Source organism: Folsomia candida, unplaced genomic scaffold (assembly GCF_002217175.1).
Source record: "Folsomia candida strain VU population unplaced genomic scaffold, ASM221717v1 Fcan01_Sc008, whole genome shotgun sequence".
Taxonomy (NCBI): Eukaryota; Metazoa; Arthropoda; class Collembola; order Entomobryomorpha; family Isotomidae; genus Folsomia; species Folsomia candida.
This window is the reverse complement of record NW_019091200.1, coordinates 5171627-5191882: the sequence shown is the minus strand read 5'-3', so window position 1 is coordinate 5191882 and position 20256 is coordinate 5171627. Positions and strand designations below refer to the sequence as shown.

The 20256-nt window shown below is 34.3% G+C and overlaps 1 protein-coding gene across 3 annotated transcripts in view; it reads left to right on the top strand.

Annotated features, from left to right (window-relative positions):
- LOC110853674 (multiple PDZ domain protein) overlaps positions 1 to 20256 on the top strand; it is a 92718-nt gene that overhangs the window by 60519 nt on the left and 11943 nt on the right. For all 3 annotated transcript variants that reach the window (XM_035854513.1, XM_035854514.1, XM_035854515.1), the window contains 5 exons: positions 17406 to 17621; positions 17698 to 17788; positions 18685 to 18775; positions 18845 to 18876; positions 19087 to 19261. In XM_035854513.1, the coding sequence (XP_035710406.1) occupies positions 17406 to 17621; positions 17698 to 17788; positions 18685 to 18775; positions 18845 to 18876; positions 19087 to 19261 (605 nt within the window). The remainder of the gene's footprint in view (positions 1 to 17405; positions 17622 to 17697; positions 17789 to 18684; positions 18776 to 18844; positions 18877 to 19086; positions 19262 to 20256) is intronic.

The following is a 20256-nucleotide window of genomic DNA, read 5'->3' as shown; positions in this document are numbered from 1 at the left end:
TGATAAGAGGAGAAAATCCGCGTTTCTGATAAACTTAAGATTTCGCATGCATGCTTTAACTCGAGACGGGGTGAAAGTGAAAGCAGAGTTTGGACAAAAAAATCCAAACTTTGAAAACTTGGAGCCATTTCAGTATTAAATGCATGTCAGTTTTATAATACATTCTTTTAATTTGCACTTTAAAAAAATAATTTTTTGGGGATATGTACCTTTTTGAAAGTTATCTTTCACGTGTGTTTTTTAATTTGTTTTATTTTTCGAGTGTTGCACACATTCTACAAAAAATTTTCGAGAAAAAATGAGAGAAATCCACATTTTTTATAGAGCACACAAAAAACTGATACGAAGTGTGCGTGTCGTGTTATGAAAAAAAAGTGTTTAAAAATTTAACGTAAAAAATCAACACGTCCTCAAAAACCCTGAAAACACAAGACTTCCTCACCAATTTACTACCTATTTTCACCAGCACATACCACATCACCACTTATCCACACCACTTATCTTTTTTTCTACCTCATCACCACTTTCTTCTTCTTCTTCCTTCTTCTTTTTTTATCTCTCCTCTACTTCACGTAATTATTTCCTAAAAGCGCTAAATAAATTTACACCGGGTTGACCTCTGGGCTGGGTGGGGTTTGGTTGATGAGATAAATAAATAGCCACTTATTTTATAAATACTTAATTCGCTGTTGTCGGTTTCCTTTCGACGTGGGCTTAGTTGGAATCTGCCATAATAATTACTTGATTGGATTTGCTTTAACAAAAACAAAAGACACAAATCGAAAATGGATTGGTTTTTGACATATCCGGTTTATTAGTTAGTTAGAGAAAATGCGAGAGAGAAAGTGTGAAAGTATTTTTAGAGTGAGATTTTTGTTTTGTTTTTATTTTTTGAATATTTCCTAGAATTTTTATCCCCATAAAAAAATCCCGTAAAAAAATAAAGGTTTTATTTATTTTTTATTTTTGCCGCTTTTTATCTTGTCATGTTTTACTGGTATTTTTGAAATGGAAAAAAATTTCAAAATTCGTACCAGATTGAATTGGATACTTAATTAGCTTCTTAATTAGCTTAGAAAGTTGTTTGTTCGTAAAAGGCTTCTCAGCTGCAGTAAATATTTAAATATTCCATAAATAAATAAATACAGTAGATGATTTATTACATTAATTAATCTAATTTTGACTGATTGATTAATTACTGATTATAAAAAATACTTAACGAGACCACCCTGAACTGAGACTTTACTTTCTTTTTCTCTATTTTATAGTGAGGGAGAGAAAATGGAATGAATGATGATCGTCAAAATCTATGCAAAAATCCGACCCATCAATCCATCAATGCACAAAAAGTCAAGTAAAGCAAATCAATCAAATCAATAGTAATACAAAAAAATCGATACTTTTTTCCTCACCCTGACGAAAAACAAGACCTAAATTAACCCACTCACTCACCCACCCACCAACCCACACCCCTAAATTAATTAATTAGCCTTAATTATCACGAAAAATCATGATTAATTAATTTCCGTATCATTCCATCAACCAAAGTTCCTCTGCTCATGTATCAAAAACATCCTAGTTTTTTGTAGAGCTATGTATTTACATAATTAATTACGTCTCTCCTTTTTATCCTAACATTAATCCTACTCCTTAAAAAATCCTGATTATATAAATCACTGCTGGATCAAATGCATCATTCGCCGTCATCGCCCCCGAAAAAAAATTGTGGACTGGAAACAAGAGAGATTCTTCATTAAACGGACATTCAAAATTCGGAACGAATATAAATAAGTCGTAATTATCTAATTATTATTTAAAATTGTACAAGAAAGATGACATTAGAACATAATATTCCTTCATTAAAATATTACGTAAACTCATTTTTAGGCAGATACATATAAAAATTACGCAACAATTAATTAATTAACAATCAACACCTAAATTCATCGTGGCAATAACACATAAGTACCAAGATACTAAAATACATACTTAAAAATAGCGAGGAAAGTGAAAATAATTATGCAAAATTTAATTAATCCCACGCAGGAAGTTCCTCGCTAAAAATACATACATCGATTTAATAATACACACATTTACATAAATACTTTGCCTGGATTAGTGCTAACCTTTAGGTACATAATTACAGAGAAAGACGGAAATGCTTAACCTAAATACATTAAATTACATCAAATTCGTCAATAATCGATTCCTTAAATACCTATTTACTTAATTACATACATACTCTTACTGCCAGTAAATAGCCCTAAATAAAACAGGGCAAACTTATAACTGAAAACTCAACTTATGCAAAAATAAAGAGTGATTAATAAAATAAGTGAACTGACCTAATTAATTTACTTAATTATAAAATCTAGTTCAAGTCAGGCAAACAAACGGTACTATTAAAATTGTGGATAGCAAGGAGGAACTAATCATTAAGCTTTAAATAATAAATTAACAATTAATTATGCAGGTTAGAAATAAAAACAAACCAATTAGTCACACAACTTTATAAGGCCAAGGCTCAATTGTACTTGCCTTGATTCTCTACATGAAAAAAGTTCATCTTCTCATAAATTAAACCGATAAGTTACTTATCAATCCATACTAAAAAATTAATAGTCTCCGCCACCGCCGCCAATTACGAATGTATTAATCTCTTAATAAAATCCAACCCAAAATGAAAATTTCAAAGTTTTAAAAGTTTACAAAAATAATTAATTGCAATTAAAATCAGCCAAAGCAAGACAAAAATAATAATGGTTTGCAAGAAATTATGGAATGGGATAATTTTAATTGATTAATTTTAATTAAGATTAATTAAACTTGTTTTAAATCTAGAGCAGATTTTAAACAAAATATTTAGCAATTGTATGTATTTAGATTTTATTTTATTCCTTCTTTACTAGATTTTTGTTATGATGAATGTAAGAATAACGAGATTTTTGTATAGTTTATTGCCATAAAGGAATGGGGTTAAGTTTTATGAATTACAATTAAACATTATATTTAGGAACCTTAAATGGTGGAAATAATAAAAAGATTACGAAACAAAAATCCTTTTTTTCTTGCACTTTCTCCGACAAAAAAATGTGGATTTCTCTCAATTTTATCATTTCTTCCTCGAATTCTATAGTAAAAGCTGGAGTTAAACAAAATCATAAAAGTTGACATGGCCCTGAAAAAAAAACTTTTGTCTCGACTACATCGAGAAGAAGAAAGACGAGAGAAAGTTGGGAAATGGGGCGTAAATCGAATCCCTAATAATCTCCGAGTCACGATATAATAATCCTAAGCTGAATTTTATAACGTGAAAGCAAAGCAGTAAAAGTTAAACTGTTCAATGAATCTACGCATAAAAAGTGCATAAAAATTTAAGAATATCAAATTATCAGTGTAAAGAAAAATTGAGTAAAAATTAGTTGAATTCAATTTTTTGAAATATTCAAGAAATGTATTTATTGATCTTAAATACGTCTAGAGATCATAATTAAGCAATATATTCACGAAAAAATCGAGCTGAACTAGTTTACGCAAAGCGGTCATAACCAATTTTATTTAATTTTTATGTTTGTCGAGTTAAGGGCCCGGGGGAAGATTTACTTGATTTTATGTTAGCAACAATAATTGCCAGGGCCCCAAGATTATTATCGCTCTGTTAGGTTACGACCACAATTAATTGACACCGTTTCTATGGGACACTCACGTTCAAAAGCTTTGGTTTTGTCACTGCTTTTGAAAAAGTTTCCCTCAAGTCCCTCAAGTTTTTGAAAAAAGTTGTTTCTTTTGTTCCATGGATACTCAAAATGCAATTCCTGCCATTAATTTGGCAATTCTAAGCCAATTTGTCCTCACTTTACGACCAAATATCTCCACTGCACAAGAGGGCAGATCGTCAAAAAAAACTCAAGTAAAATCTAAAGATATGATTAACGCATTAAACATAATTTAAAAAATCTGCCCTCTTGTGCATTGCTGAATTTTATCGTCAAAGTTGATGTGATTTCTAAGCAACTTCCCCCAGGCCCTTAAACGCCGTTAAATATGATTTACAGATTTTAAAATTGATTTAAAGACTCAGATTCGTCGTCAAGGTTCATGATTTTTGTGTAGGTTCATAAGATCAATTAGCCAGCATATTTTCAAACAAAGCTTGACTTGACCTAGCGAAGAGGTTGAGGTTTCGAACTTGAAATTTTGTCGGTGTTAAACGCCGTTAAATATTATTTTTAGATTTTAAAATTTATTATTTATAATTTAGATTCTGTAGTCGATTGTAATTCGTGTAGAAACTTGTCGCTAATAATAATTCAAGAAAGTATTTTTGCTCCAACCACATTTTTCATCAGCATGAACACGAGCTTTCACCAAACTTTCACTCCTCCGCTCAGTGGTCCGTTAATACTTTCACCGCCATTATTACGACGATTACGGCATTCCTCCTACACCCACTTTCTCCTTACGTACGTACTTTGCCCTCTCTTTTCATAAGTCAAGGACTGCTTCACACGTGTAAAGAGAAAAGAATGAAGTGATGAATAGCGATTCTCTCTCTGTCGTCAGGAAAGCTCCAGGCAGCAGTGTTTCCCTCACTCAAAATAATTCGGTAACAAAATCGTCATTTTATTACTACGAAGGTAAAGATTTGAAACCGGAAGATAACAAAAATTTTGGGTGAAACTCGTTCTGGTAGAAATTGATGCACATTTTTTGTAAATCTCTCAGAAATTATTGTTACTTTTGGGTACCAAATCTTTACCAACGCGGTAGTACGTACGTCATGCTGATCCTCATACGTATGTACTACCACGATGGTAAAGATTTGAAACCGGAAGGTAACAAACATTTCGGCGAAACTCGTTCAGGTTAGAAATTGATGCAGATTTTTTTTAATCCCCCACAAATTTTTGTTACTGTTTGATGATAAATCTTTACCAACGCGGTAGTATCTACGCCATGCTGCCACCCTTTTGATAATTGACAATTTTGTCACGTTGTTTTGAGCCTGAAAGGATTCTTTTCTCCCAAAATGAACTACTTGAAAACAATTTTTTACCATTTCATGCATCAGATTTTACCCACTTTGCTGAAACACTGCCTCATTTCTCTCTTTCTTTCTTTCTTACATCGGAAATAAAAAGAAAGGAATTCTGCTCACATATTACTTTTTTTGTCGAGTAAAAAATTGAGGAGGAGTAGACGAACTAAGTCTCTCAGTCATTTTCATTTTGTCCGGTTGACTGAATCAGGGTCAGAATCAAGGCAAAGATAAAACGATCTTGTCATACTACGAGAGAAACATTTCAAGCAAAATGACTTGTTTCATCTCTCAACTGGAAAATATTTACAGATTCACAAACACAGAAAGAAAGAAGGCTTTGACACAGAAACAAGCTTACACAACGTAATGACATTGCGAAGAAATAGCAAAATAAAAATGGCGTAAAATTTCTTGCAAATATGTTTTATTACTTACGGAGAAGGAAAATAAATGGCTCAAATTGTAGAGAATGGAAAATTACTTTTTTATAGTTTTTTATAGAAAAACGGGGTCCAAAAAATTAATAGAATTTTTCCCTCTTTCATAAAAATATTAAATTTGCGAATATTAGAAATTTCGCTATGTTGAATCTGACTCATTTCATATAAATTCAACTTTCTGTTAAATATCTACAAAAAAAAGTAATCCGTGAATATGGCTTAAATTACACCGCATGTTTGCACCCACCCACCAGCTGGTAACGCATAAATTAATTTCCGCCAACTAAATAAATTCGTCAAATGTCGAAGAATTTGGGAAGAATTGTAATATGCTGGATTCTCAAATTAAATTAGTTCCAAAGTAGTAAAACCCTTAGCGAGACTTTTATTTCATTTCGTGAACTTTCCCCCCGCCAAATGAGAAACGGCGACGTATATGTATGTCAAGTTTTCTCGGTATTTTCACCATCCATTGTTTGTCCCTCTTCTGGGCACACTCTAAATAATTTGGTAAAAAGGTTTTAAAAATTGTTTGATTTTTCGGCTTCGATAATTTCAAAAAATATATTTTCTATGATAATTTCTAAAAAATATTTTCCATAAAAAAACATATTTTGTACGTCTAAATTTTACATTTTCTACACGATCGGAATCGGAAGCCCTACAATTACTTGTCAACATATCATCTAGGCTCTTTGCCCCTGTTCTTCGCTCACTCTAAATAATCTGGTAAAAAGGTTCACATTTTTTAGGGGGTTTTTCTGCCTGGATAATTTCTTAAAAATATTTTGTGCGTCTCCATTTCACATTTTCTACAAGAGTGGAGTGGGATGTGTCGAATTACTTGAAGACATATCGTCCTTGAAGCTTCCAAAGGAGCCAAATCCAATATTTCTAGAATAGGAGATGGCCCTTATGGAAACTTCAATTGAAGGTCACAATCGCTGTAGGGATCCACTCTACGTACAAAAGGCGAATTATGACGCTTTAAACGAATTCCCGCTTGAATATCTCTGGTGCAAATTCGAATTTTGAGCTGATTTTCGTAGGCAGGCAAGATAATATCCTCATAAACAAGTCTGCAAAGTTTTATTTGGATAGCTTAAAAAATGTCCCCTGCAGGGCCCTCAGAGTTGGAGGGTGCTGTAAAAACACTTTCCAAACTTAATTATTCATGTGGCGTAATAACCAAAGAGGTCAGAGGTGAAAAATTGTTATTATTATAACCCCAGATAATTTTTGTATTGAATAATGTAAGAATCCGTAATGAATCAAATAATGTGGGCCCTCCAACATCGCTGATAATTCGCCCCAAAAAGCGAGCAATCCGGGCTTGCTTGGGAAAATTGACCTGCTGACCTTGAAAACGGACCCCCTGGGTTAAATGAAGAATGAGAGTAAAGCTGGAAGTGTCCTAAGAAATATTAAATTAAGCAGTGAACATTTTGGGTAAACAGTTTTGGAGAAGGACCCGAGCTAATCAGCTGACGCGGAATCTGAAAAAACTCGTGAACTTGTTTGGAAAATGAATGGTCAAATTTTGTTGAAAATAAATTTTGATAACTTTTTTGTGTCCTCTGTCGCAGAACTATTTTATCTACAAGGTACAAGTGGCAAAATAATAAAATCACTGCATTTTGATTAGTTAAAAAAAATTTAAAGTTCCGCTTAGATTTTGAGGAGAACCTTTTTACAAAAGTGACGGGATTTGGTAAGAACTGATTTCTAGGGGTGTAACCACTTATCAAAATTTTGTCAAAAGTACTTACAGTGCAACATACAATTTGTATCTTGGACAAAAACATCGTTTGGGATTTCTAGCATCTAAGTCGTAAAATGTGGGGGCCTTAAAAGTGGAAGAGTTGCGTTAAAGAGCGCATTCCATTAGGACAATTATGAAGTTAGACTACTAAACGGACTTAAAAGATAAGCATGAGCCAAAAGTGATTTTATATAGTGAAAAGCATGCTAAGTCGTTTGGTAATAGTCACAAAAATAATTTCTGCACTAGGACCTCAGAAAAAAATCTTTCGTTCGACACCATTTTATTAGAACAGCAGTTTGGAAAGTTATTTTACAGCACCCCGAATTCTGAGGGCCCTGGAGGGGACATTTTTTAAGCTATCCAAATAAAACTTTGCAGGCTTATTTATGAGGATATTATCTTGCTTGCCTACGAAAATCAGCTCAAAATTCGAATTTGCACCAGAGATATTCAAGCGGGAATTCGTTTAAAGCGTCATAATTCGCCTTTTGTATTGTAGTACGACTCACTTATTAGACGACTGGATGGAGACAATTTGGTCGGACAGCAAGCACAGATTTATCTCTCCCACCGTCGTCGTCGTCTCTTAACTTATCTTGAATTCAACATCTTTCTCTTCAAGGAGAAAGCCCTACAGATTTAGGCATTCAAGAAATTCTCCGCTGATAAATCTCTGTGCCGGAGAAGAATCAGATTATTCGATCCAATCCAATCCACTATGGGCGTAGGAGACGTTATAGACTTCAAATTAAATTGTCCCTTTATTTAGTTTCGCCTACTCGCAGATTCGATCTGACTTCCTCGGAATTCGGAATTCAAAGGACAGTGCATAGATTAGATTGAATTGGATTAAGACCTTGCTTCTTCCACGACTTAAATCAAGAGTGGAACAGATGCAGGAAGAAAATTGGATTATTAATGACCAAAGTGGAGAAAGTTTTATAAATTAAGAAAATTTAGGTGGTGGATGATGTTTTTTGGAAGGATTCGTTTAATTCTGGAGATAATATTGTACTCTAAATTTAATTGAGAGAGGTTTCATGTTGAAGAATGTGTTTCAAAATTTCCAGAGATTTTTGGTTATCGCTATGAAAAAATTAAAATTTTAAATTGTGCTATTATTTCCGAACTTAAGTATCTTTTCCGATTTTTTACATATTTATTTTCGATTTTTTTTCTAAACTGGAAAATTTTCTTCGTCAAAAAATTCGTTGCGCAAAATACTCGTAAAACAAACAAGAATATTCTAGCTCAAAAGTTAATTTCATAGAAAACAAGTCTTCTAAACAAACTAATTACCCAATTCTGCGAAATAGTAAAATATTTTTGCACTTTATTTCCCTCTTGGTAAAAAAAGAAGTAGGGATATTTTCTTACCCAACTAGATAAATTTATTTATGACGAATTCTCCAGTCTGGTCACGCTTCGACTTACTTATCCTTAGTTACTTTGTCTTACCAGCCAAGTACTAAAAGTTAAACTTAACCCTGACAAAAAAAGTGTTTACTTTCATCTATTTTCCGGAGATAGCGCAGACATACATACGTTTTTTGACCTCGTTTGACTTTATTTAAGTAGAAAGGTTCTTCATTCTGGGGCGAAGAATAAGGAAGGATTTAATCTTACACAAAAGTACATCTACGACCGGGTGGAAAAACAAGTTTTGGAGAAATTGAGTGTAGCCATGTATGTAATAATGTGGACTTTTTCATCAAAATGTGGACCGGATGTTCTTTCTTATCTTTACGGAAGGGTTTTATGGTTTCTTCACTACACCCTCCAGACTGGTTAAGCCACTCTCACCTCGTGTTCCCTTTTCAGGTCGGACATGATTTCGAGGTGGTGAAAGCATGTAGGTAGGGTTTTGTTCCTTTTTGGATTATCCGGTACGGAGAAGGACACGTTTTTCTTTGTAGGGGTTTCAAAATTGGGGATAAAATTGGGAAATTTCTGACATTTATTAGGGCAACGTTTCGCAGTGACTAGATTCCATTGGGTAGATGGCGTGGTGAAAAATTACAGACGTGATTTGAATTCACGGATGTTGAAATTTTTGGAATATTTTTTAAATTAGTCCAAAATTTGTTTGTTCAGAAATTATACTGTCAAAATTTCAATCTAAATCAGAAATCAGGATCGCTTACACCCAAGAATACGAAATATTTACTTGGAATATTTTAAAAATTAATCCAAACTTTTTTTGTTAAGAAATTATGCTATCAAAATTTCAATCTAAATCAGAAAATCAGGATCACTTACACCCAAGAATAATCACAGCTCGTATCCACAATCACGGTGACAATTTTTCCCACAAAACCATAAATCACTCCACTTCGCAATTACCTTTCGAACCCTGCCTCCCCACATTCAGAGCAAAATATTGTGCAAAGTCAGCCCCTCAGAAATTAGTCTTTGTCGTCACGGTCTTCTTAAAGAAACCAACGACACTACATAATTCATTCAGTTCTCCTTCTTCCTCTCCGGATAATGGGTCGAAAGGAGAACAAAGAGAGGGCAGAAAGGTAAACACGAACGCCCTTTGTACTTGTTTAGACAGACACGCGCTTTCACCAAACGAACCAACGGAATAGAGCAAAGTCTTAAATATGGAGAAAGTGAGTGAGTGAGATAACTAGGGCCTAATTTGTAAAGAAATTTCATCCTTATATTTGTAGTCATAGGACGAAAGACGCTTACTCATTTCTCACTTTCAAGCTAAAAGTCAAAGGTGAACGGTACATTATTGACAAAATGGCATCATTATCACTTCACTTTGTCATTATTCAGGATAAAAAATGGGATCGATTCTACAACACAAAATACAAATTTGGAAACTTGAGAAGAAAGGGAGGATGGAATTTATTGGAGGAATTTTCCACCCAGAGTTATTACTTACTTACTTAGTTATTCAGGGAGGCAGATGCACCCTAAATAATTTGGCAACAGTCCATTTTTTTAGTTGTAACTAGTGCTAAAACCCACGAAATGCAAATTTTTTACCAATTTATAATATAACTTTTCACTCTAAAATTCAATTCTGAAGTACAAATCTGACCAAACTGGTAACAAGTTGGTTCTAGTTTAGGTTTTGGTAATAACAGAGTAATATTTACTACCGAAAGTTCAAATTTTTTGCCAATCTACAAGATTACTTTTCACTCTGAAATTCAATTCTTAGCTATAAATCTGACCAAGCTGGTAACAAATTGTTACCAGTCTCGGTAATAATTTACTACCGAATTATTTAGAGTGTACATATTCGCCAGGCGAAACCACACCGCTTCATAATCTATTCAGAGAATCTCAACTCCCTCCCTCTGGAAAATTACGATCCATCCGAACGTCTATGCATGCATGAATCTCTCGTTAAGTAAAATGGAGGAGAAAGTGGTGATGAAAGCTCTCCGTTTGTCAAACCTAAATAAATAACAGAAGCTAGTTTACTACTAGCAGTAGGCTTTACAAGGCCGGGATTCCGTCCTACGTACACGTAAACAGTGGAGCGAGATGCTAAATTATGTTTCGTAGCTTTGTACAGTAGCAACAGCCAGGGTTTCGTCGGTGAAAGTGAGAAAATTTGAGAATTAAGAAACACATTGAATTCGTACAAAGGACTCATCTGTATGATGTACTAACTGACACATTTTGTGAATTAAGTTTTCCGACGTTTAATCATGACAAGTTTTATCAAGTTTAAAAAATAGAAATTTAAAGTTTCCAGTATTAGTTTATAAATTATTCTGAGAAACTAACCACTTTCTTAATTTTATATCAACTTTGAAACCCCATGTTTGCGAAATTTATACATTTTTTTCCGTTCGTTCAAAAAATGTGTGAAATTAACTACATTGCACAATTAGTGGAAACCTTCTTGATGATGACGTTCTTTGATGGGGAAATCTTATCTGTCTACGCAATAAGGAAAATTTCTAAAATTTCTATTTTTCGTCCTTGAATCCTGTCAATTTTTGTAAAAATATTTACCATTCAAGCTTTTTTATTTGCAATTTACGTATCTCAAACCGACATCCATCTAGAAAATTTGTGCCTCCAATTTTTTTCCTCCATTTCATGTACTTTTTAGTCCTCGAAAAAATTGATGTCTACAAAGACAGTTTCTAAAATGTCTATTTTTCGTCCTTGAATCTTGTCAATTTTTGCAAAAATATTTACAATTCAAACTTTTTTATTGGCATTTTACGCATCTCAAACCGACACCCATCAAAAATGTGTACTCCTAAATGTTTTCTCCATTTCATGCACTCAAAAAAAATATTTCCTTTAAAGAAACACTGTTTATATCTGGTCGACCCATCATCATCACACGACGCGAAAACAGACGCGTCCTTGTGTAAATTTCAGCACACTGCAGTTCATACTTTACTTTACCAACATAACATCTGCTAATCCGAATCCCTCTCTTTGTGTTTCGGACAAGAAGAATAGAATCTCAGGAACGAGAAGCAGAACGCGTAATGAGTATTTGCTTGGTTTCGTTTCCTCTCCTTTATTGCTTTGAGCAGCTCAAAAACCGTGGATCACAAACAACAAAGGGAAATCAAAATTAGGCCGGCGAACAGGACAGGAAACTAAATAAAGGGAAATTATATACACACAACAAACTTCCCACCCGAGGAATAAAGAACAATTGCGTGTCACTCAGGCTTTATTATATTTACACATTTATACCCAATTTGCGTCCAAATTCGGATTTAATTTGCATCCAAATTTTGATTACAAATACTACAATCACGTGAAAGAGGGGTGTATTATTTGCTCTCTCAAAATCTGATCCGTGACATTTGCCTCTTATCAAAAGTTGATCTTGTGATCTTGATCACGGTGTGAGTTTATGTAAACGGGTTTCATTTCATCAAAAGAAAAAGAACCTCTACGGTTTCTCGTCATGGAGTCGACAGGCCTAAATTTAGATGGGTTGGATTTATTATTGATTAATAACTTTATGATCAAAGGAATCATGAGGGGATAGAAAATTGATGGTTTCTCGCGACACTGGATTTCATTTTGATGAGGGAAATGAAAGTGGCATCAGTTTCAGAGGGTAGGAAATAGGTATGTCTGTCTGTAGATGTATCCAGTTTCGTATTATTTTACTATTACGTACGAGAAATTACTATTTTTGAATAGGTAGGTTTTCGCGAGATATGTCATTTGGTTTATGTTTTGGGGAACCAATTTGGCAATATTTTTTACCACTAATTTGGTAAAATTTGTGATTTCGTTACTAGTTTTGTGGGAATATTTTTTGTCACTAATTTGGTCGTGATTTTGTTCCTCGTTTTGGAGTATTTTTCTCACCAATTCGATATTTTGTGGTGATTTTTATGGAAATTTGTGGGCTATACTTCGTTCTAGCCCTGGGCACAACCTGACATTTTATTGTTTGTATAACCGAAAAAAAAAGGAATTATGGATCAAAACACTTGAAGTATGTATGATCTACTTGATACAAAAAGGAATAATTTAGCATATATTGAACCAAATGAATCTCTTTGTGTTTGAAGCGTAATATTTACAGTTTCGTCATAAAACTCGTAACGCATCGTGCCTACGTTGAAGAAAGTCGCGACTGTGTAACATAACTTCAAATCTTGTCGTTACTTTCAGTTTTATAATCCATCAACCTGCCTTGCGTGCATGTTTCGTTTTTTTCTCTCTTATTGATGGGTGTCAGGGTTCTCAAAATTTCGGATTTTTTTTAGAGAAATTTTATTTATGATAAAATTATAGGGTAAAATTTTGATAATTGTTGTTTCACAAAGTAGGATTTCTACGCGTTAAATAATACAAAAGATTTAGGAAAAATTAATTTTAACATTGGAATAATTCCTAAAAATTTTCAAAACTCATATTCCCAAATTAAACAAATGGTTTTGTTAATATCTTGCTAATTTGTTAATAATTTTCAATAGGAGAAACACATTTTTCCGATAATTATTTAATTTGATTCTCGAAAATTGTAATTGTTCCTTCCTAAAAGGGAAAGTTTTAATTGCAATTTTGTTAATTATTGTTCAGATAAAGATTAACAACTAACAACTAAGAAAGACTTATAACTTTTTAGATATAAAAATTTTTTGCTACATATTTTTAGAAACTTTTTTTGAATATGTTAAACCCCAAGAATTAAAAATAGAAATGTAGAGACATATTCAAGAATAATGAAGATAAGCAGGGAAATTCATGAAATTCTCATTTCTAAAATATATTTATTTCACAACGTACATTTTCAATATAATCCATATCGCTTTCACCTCTTACAACAGATCAGACCAAAACATACATAAAACAAAATCATCGATCCATCCAAAATCTCAAATTCTGTTAGAAATTCCATACTCTAAATTTAATAAACCTTTAGAAACCCATCTCAACCCACAATACAAGAAACTTATCATGATTCCAATTCAAAGGACTGCATGGCCTGGTATTATTATTCGCATCTCAAATTCGGGCAGATTTCCCCCAAAGATTTCCATGCATATGAAAAGCAGAGAAAGTTGTTCTGCTGCTGCTTTCTCTTTCCCTGCTGACTGACTAGGTTATTGGCTGCGTGGTGAAAGTAAAGTACCTTTCACTTGAATCTCCTCTTCTCCCAACTCGCCGTCGCCTTAGTCGCCCTTTCCTCCTTTAGACTTTTGCAGTTTTCGAGTGGTTTTATCTGTTCGCATTACATGCACATCTCTCCTCCTCGGGCAGCAGGCGGGTGGGTGAAAGAAGATATTTTCTTCATTCTTCACCATTTCGTCGCTACTCTAAACAATTCGGGGTAAACGGGATCGAGATGAAATTCCTCGGGTAGGTTGGGAATGGTTTGTACTTAAAGTAGGAGAGGTTTGTTATTGGTTTGGTGATATATATAGTTGGTCGCGGATAGAGAAGAATCAACTGATAAGGAGAAATTGTTGTAGGTTTGGTAGCATTTTGTGGAAAGGTTGGTAACATTTTGTGACCGGTTTAGTAGTATTCTGCACCCGATTTGGTAGCCTTTTGTGACCGGTTTGATAGCATTCTGTGCCAAGTTTGGTAGCATTTTGCGTCCGATTTGGTAGCATTTTGAATATTTTTTGTTTTCACATTTATACGAGAAGATTTTGTCGTAATTATACTAGAACCAACTTCAAATTTCTACATCTAATTGCATGTCACCAATTTGGTTAAAATTACACCCTCACACATATTTTATTAATTCTTATCACCACTCGGTAATACAATTGTTACCAAATCGTATTACCAATCGGTAATACAATTGTTCCCACATTGTTAAGAGTGTGACGAGAGAAAGTGTAGATGTGGAGGGATGGATGGTAGACATTGGGATTTCTTGGCGACGTGCCAGCCCCTGCCAGAACGAGTAGGGCAGCAGAACTACATAGCTCGTGATTGTCACTGCTGCTGGTCTATGGTAAAATGTGATGCAATGTAATGCAAGCTCTCCGGTGGGGTCGTTGCTGGTTCAAAGAACGACATGTGATGTATGCCGGATTGGAGAGAGAGAAAGGAGAAAGCAGACGAGAGACGAATTCCGTGGCCTAGTTTTCAGTTTGATTCTTCTTTTCAGAAATATATTTAGATCTGCGATTACAATTTATATTGAATAAACTATCTCGGGAAATTGGAAGGATTAGAATTTATGGAAGAATCGGAAGGATTTCATTGGAGAGAGATTTCCCAGCTTCTTTTTCCTACCTATATGTTCCGTATTGAACGAATTTATATATCATAATAGCCATGAAATTAGTCTCATTCATGGGTAAATTTATCGCCACAAAGACACGAATTTAAATAACCTTCAAACCACCTCTAACTATAAATATATTCTAATAAAAAAATTTTTTTACCCAGTTTTCCACTTCACAATCCCATCTAATTTAAAACTTTTAATTTCTTTCATCTTCGCCAGATTGTGGCGTGTCAAACATCAATGTGAACTACTTTTTCTTCTCCAATCTACAAATCTGCCCCTATATTTCGCGTCATACATAAAAAAATCTCCCAGAAAATGCCCCAGAAATTACACATTCGTTCAAAAAATATCGAAATTTTTCTGTCCCCCTAAAAACCCGTCATATTTTACCATTTTCATCCCCCCCCCAAATAAAAGTAAAATGTAGAAAAAATAGCTCACCCACAATCACATAATGACCACGACGACCCACTCACTACAACTCCCCCGTCATAAACATCCCATCTTTTTCCATCCAAACCTTTTACTACACATCGCATCCTACCCAATCTTTCCTCTCTTTTATGTGAACGAACCAACTAACTCGACGTGCAGTACAGGAGGAAAGTGGGAGAAACACAGAATTCAGAACAACCTGCATAGCGAAGAGAAAGAAGAAAGATACAGATACGGATAAATGGCCAAGTTTGCCTCGCTTTCTCCCCCAGTTCCGTTCCACTCTTCCTCTCGACAAGTTATCGTATCGCGACTTGCTCTAAATCCAGACCAAAATACGAACAGAGAAGTGCATACCTCCGAAAATGGTTTAATATTAAAGGCAGCATCTGCCAGTCCGGTGGTGAAAGCACATCCAGAGATACAAATATTATTACAACCGTCTATATTTAGTTAGTGTTCGGTAGAGTCAACAAATAACGGAATTATTATTGCTGTCGAAATATTGGGGGTACTCAAAAGCATGTTCTCTCAATTATTCGTTAGTTTTGATACAATGTGCAAAAATTTTTGCATACACTGCAAATAATGGGAGAGCAAAATTGTTACAAATGATGCAGCGGGTACTGAATTATAATTTTGATTTCACTCTGCAGAGTGATAAATTTGATTTTGTGTCTAGCATTGCAACCAGTCGGTAACAAACCGTTACCAACTTCACATAATGTGCAATTTCTCTCCTCAAATTCATGTTACGAAATAAGTAGTATTTCGCCAACAATTCCATCTCAAAATCCCTTTGCCGAGAGTACACCCAATATTTCTTGACCCATAAAACCGACCACGTTTTCCTCTACTTTCTCCAGAGTTGGATGGAAATTGGAAAATTAATGAAGTGACTGACATCACCCACATTTCCAATGGATTGGCACTCACTTTAATGTGGTTTACTGGCCACGGCATGTAGTCGACTATTAATTCCCTCCTTTTTGCGGTTTACTTAGCGATCTGACTGAACTGAAGTGAAGAAGGAAATGGGTCGTGATGATGTAGTTTAAGTGTGGTCGATTTATTTCGAAAATCTGCGATTTTACGAAATTTCTACCAAAAAATACATAGAAATTTCTTCCCCAAATTAAAAGACAACACAACCCGCAAACATTCTGAAATTGAGCCAGAGCCTGAAATTTTGGCCAACTCTTTCGCGAATTCGATTAGTATTCTACCCCATGTGCCGTGCGATGCATCAATTTACATATTTTACCTCTTTATATACGAAACATGGAGAGAGAGAGAAGAAATGAGTGATTTATTTATCATGGAGCTTTGCACAATGTATGTCTTCTAGTTGGTTGGACTTGGACTCATTCTCGAGTCAAGGATATAAAAGTGTAAATAACAAGTTTCGTGGTGTATGTACAAAATTTATAAATTGTTATACAGTTTGTGTCCTGTTTTGGAAATAAGGAAATATCCGACAACTTGCAATTGTTAAGGAATATGTAGACATTTAGAGTGTGCCATTGTTGGTGAAAGAAAACTTTCACAAGTTCTTAACAGAATGGGGGAGACGGTGCAAGTATGAGCTAAATTGTTGATAAATTTTATGCGATTGCGAAGATGTTTGTAACCCGGTAAATTTCGGAAATTTAAAAATATTTCGACAGAAATTGCAAAGGGAGTTTACAGAAATTGCGAATGAAATTTGCAGAAATTGCGAATGAAGTTTGCAGAATTTACGAATGAAAATTACAGAAATTGCGAATGATGTTCACATAAATTGAGAAGGAAGTTTGAAGAAATTGCGAAGGAAATCAAGCTACAAATCTATTCTGCATACATACGCAGATCAAGTGCATCTCTATATTTTGTAGCACTTTGTAAAATAATTTTACCCAGTTTACCAAGTTACAAACATCCCAGTGAAACCTAAGTGGTGGTCGTTTTGCTGCTATACATATTTCGAACAAAATATACCCTCTTCTCATATTAATTATCAAAATTAATTCTATGCAGCCCGGTCTCAGCGATGAGGACAAAAAGCAGAACAACAAAGAACAACAACAGCAACAAACCGAAATGCAGCCAAGTGTCGAACCAAGTGTGGAAAGTTCAGTTCCAAAACAAAAATCTGAATCTGACCAGGAGAGTGACCACTCTTCCGAGGAAGAGGACGAGCTCGGGGACGGGAGACAGTTACAGGGGAAGACGAGAACCAAACGGGGAATTGAGGTGGATAATATTTTTTATAAATACGTTGATAATTAGCTTATTGAGGTTAATTTTTTTAAATTTTATGTCATGGCAGATTGACCGTGCAAGTGCTGGAAATGTGAAACGGTCCAAGAGTGGAGATGTCTCAGATTCCGAGACAGAAGATGAATTCGGTTATACGACGAGTAAGTGTTATTTATGACTTTTAAAAGTGAAGATGGGATGATCTTCATCAAGTTTAAGTATTGGAATTTAAGATTTAAACATTAATCGGCGTTGAAAAGAAACAGGCGATATTTTTTTTTATTAGCAACGATTCGTCAAAATGCTATCCTAAAGTCAACCATTTTTTAAACTGTGTGTAATTATAAGTAAATCTCACTAAAATTCTGCATAAATCACCGTGTACTACAATTGTATTTAGTAATAGATAGTATTTATTTTAGTACACACATTCGTGGCTTGATGATACCTTGTAAATAGTTTACAATATTTGCACACGATTTTTAGAAAATGTTTGGCGTTTGTATGACGCATCACGTGCGAATTTTCAAGTTTTGAATAACACCGCATAATTAAAATGTATAAATTTAACAATCATTTGCAAAACTATCGGTATTTCAAGAAATCAAACTTCAGAAATTACAGTACAATTCAGAAATATTAGGATACTCGATTTTCACTTATTTTAATACACTTTAAAAAAAATTCAAATTAACATTTAAAAAGCATATCTTTTTCGCGTTGAGCAGGCTTAAAAACTGACTGCAAAAACTCTATAAAATCGTTTTAAAATCCATTCTTGTCTTATCTTGCCTGGCAAAACTATTACGATAAATCATTCTCCAAATTCTTAACGGTTCTAGAAAATGTACAAACTTTGCAACAAAAATCTCTACAAAGTGCAAATATTTTGTAACTTTACTCTATAAAAATCTCACATCTTTCATCAAAACACAATTTTCTAGAATGCACTTTCCGAAAATCTAATCCCATAAAAAGTTGACATGTCATGAAAAACTGCACTACATTTTTCAACAAAGTAAAAGTTTAACTTTCTTCTAATTTTATAAATTTCTAGAAAAAGTTGAGAAACGTTGGGGCGAAGTTAGTCGCGGGGGGAGAATTATCATTGCCGACTTGGAACGTAGTGACGTCGGCTTGGGCATCAGGTGTGTTTCGGAAATATTGTTCAATATTTTTAGATTTTCATAAATTTCAATGTTTTGTGCTTATCTTAGTTTGGCCGGACATCGTGATAGGATGAAGATGGGTGAGTCATCACAACTAATTTCTCTTCTAATTCCCATTCATAATTTCAATTTTGCTAATTTTCCCTTAAAATACAAGTCAAAATTTCCTAATTTTAAGTTTCTGTGAAAGGATTAGCAATTATTTTTCTAATCTCTGTATTTACTTTCCATTTTACTAATTAACTAATTTAGCTAATTATTCTAACTAATTATCTTAATCTTTCCTTTAGCAACCTACATCTGCGGCATAAACCCCGCGGGTGCCGCCCATCGCGCCCGACAGCTCGAAGTTGGCGACGAAATCCTTGAAGTCAACGGAATCGTGTTATACGGACGATGTCACCTCAACGCGTCCGCCATGATCAAATCATTGCCACATAATCACGTCAAAATTATTGCCATCAGGTTCGTTTCTCCATGTTTCATTTACATGCATGCAAAAAACACATAAAATGCTCTGCAAATCGAATAGTTATTGATTCAAGTGTGTCGTGGTCGTAAATATCAAATTCGATCAATTCTATATATACAATTGTGCCAAAAAGTAGGGAAAAGATGCCATTGTGACGACAAAGTAGCTTTATTTATTTATTTTTTTTTTTCCTCTTGTCAAAGTCACACAGTAAATCAACTCATGTCTCACACAGAGAATAAATTGGTTAGTTATTCTTCGTATTTTTATTTATTTCTGCTCAGAAAAACAGAATCAAATACGCAGAGAAAAAGAAAACTTTGAAAAAAATATGTTCGATTCGCGAAACACAATCAAGGATAAAAATCCTGGAAAATCGGGAATTTCATAACGATCATGCATTTCTCGGGAGGGTTAAAAAACATAACTTGCGTGTTTAATGTCAGCGTGAAAATTCCATTAATAAATATTATTAACAAATCAGTAATTGGCAAAAAAACAGAAACCGTACTTACCTCGAATTTACCTTAAAGTTTTACACGAAATTTTTTAACGGGACAACTTTTTACCCGAATAATTTAGACGCTTAATACAAAAAAAACATTCTCAGAAACATTAGATCCCTCTCTAAAAAAATACCAATATTTCTCAAAATATAATCCTCCCACTCAAAAAAGGAAAGGAAATTGCTTCTCTTTTTATCGCGTGCCGACATGCGGCCGCATTTTCATTCCCGTCCGTTTTATGTATCCGCATAAAGTAAAACGCGTCCACTTTTACTATGTCCTATAAAAAGGGAAGCAATTCGCAATTCTCCTCCAATCATCCATCCTTAATGACATAATTGTGTCGAACAACACGGGGAAAATGCAAGACAATAGGGAAAACTACATACATGTACCCGTACAACTCCTTAACTTACTACAGGCTGAATATTCCATGTCTTATGTACAAGCTCAAAAGCCACCCCGATCTGCAAGATTGTCCC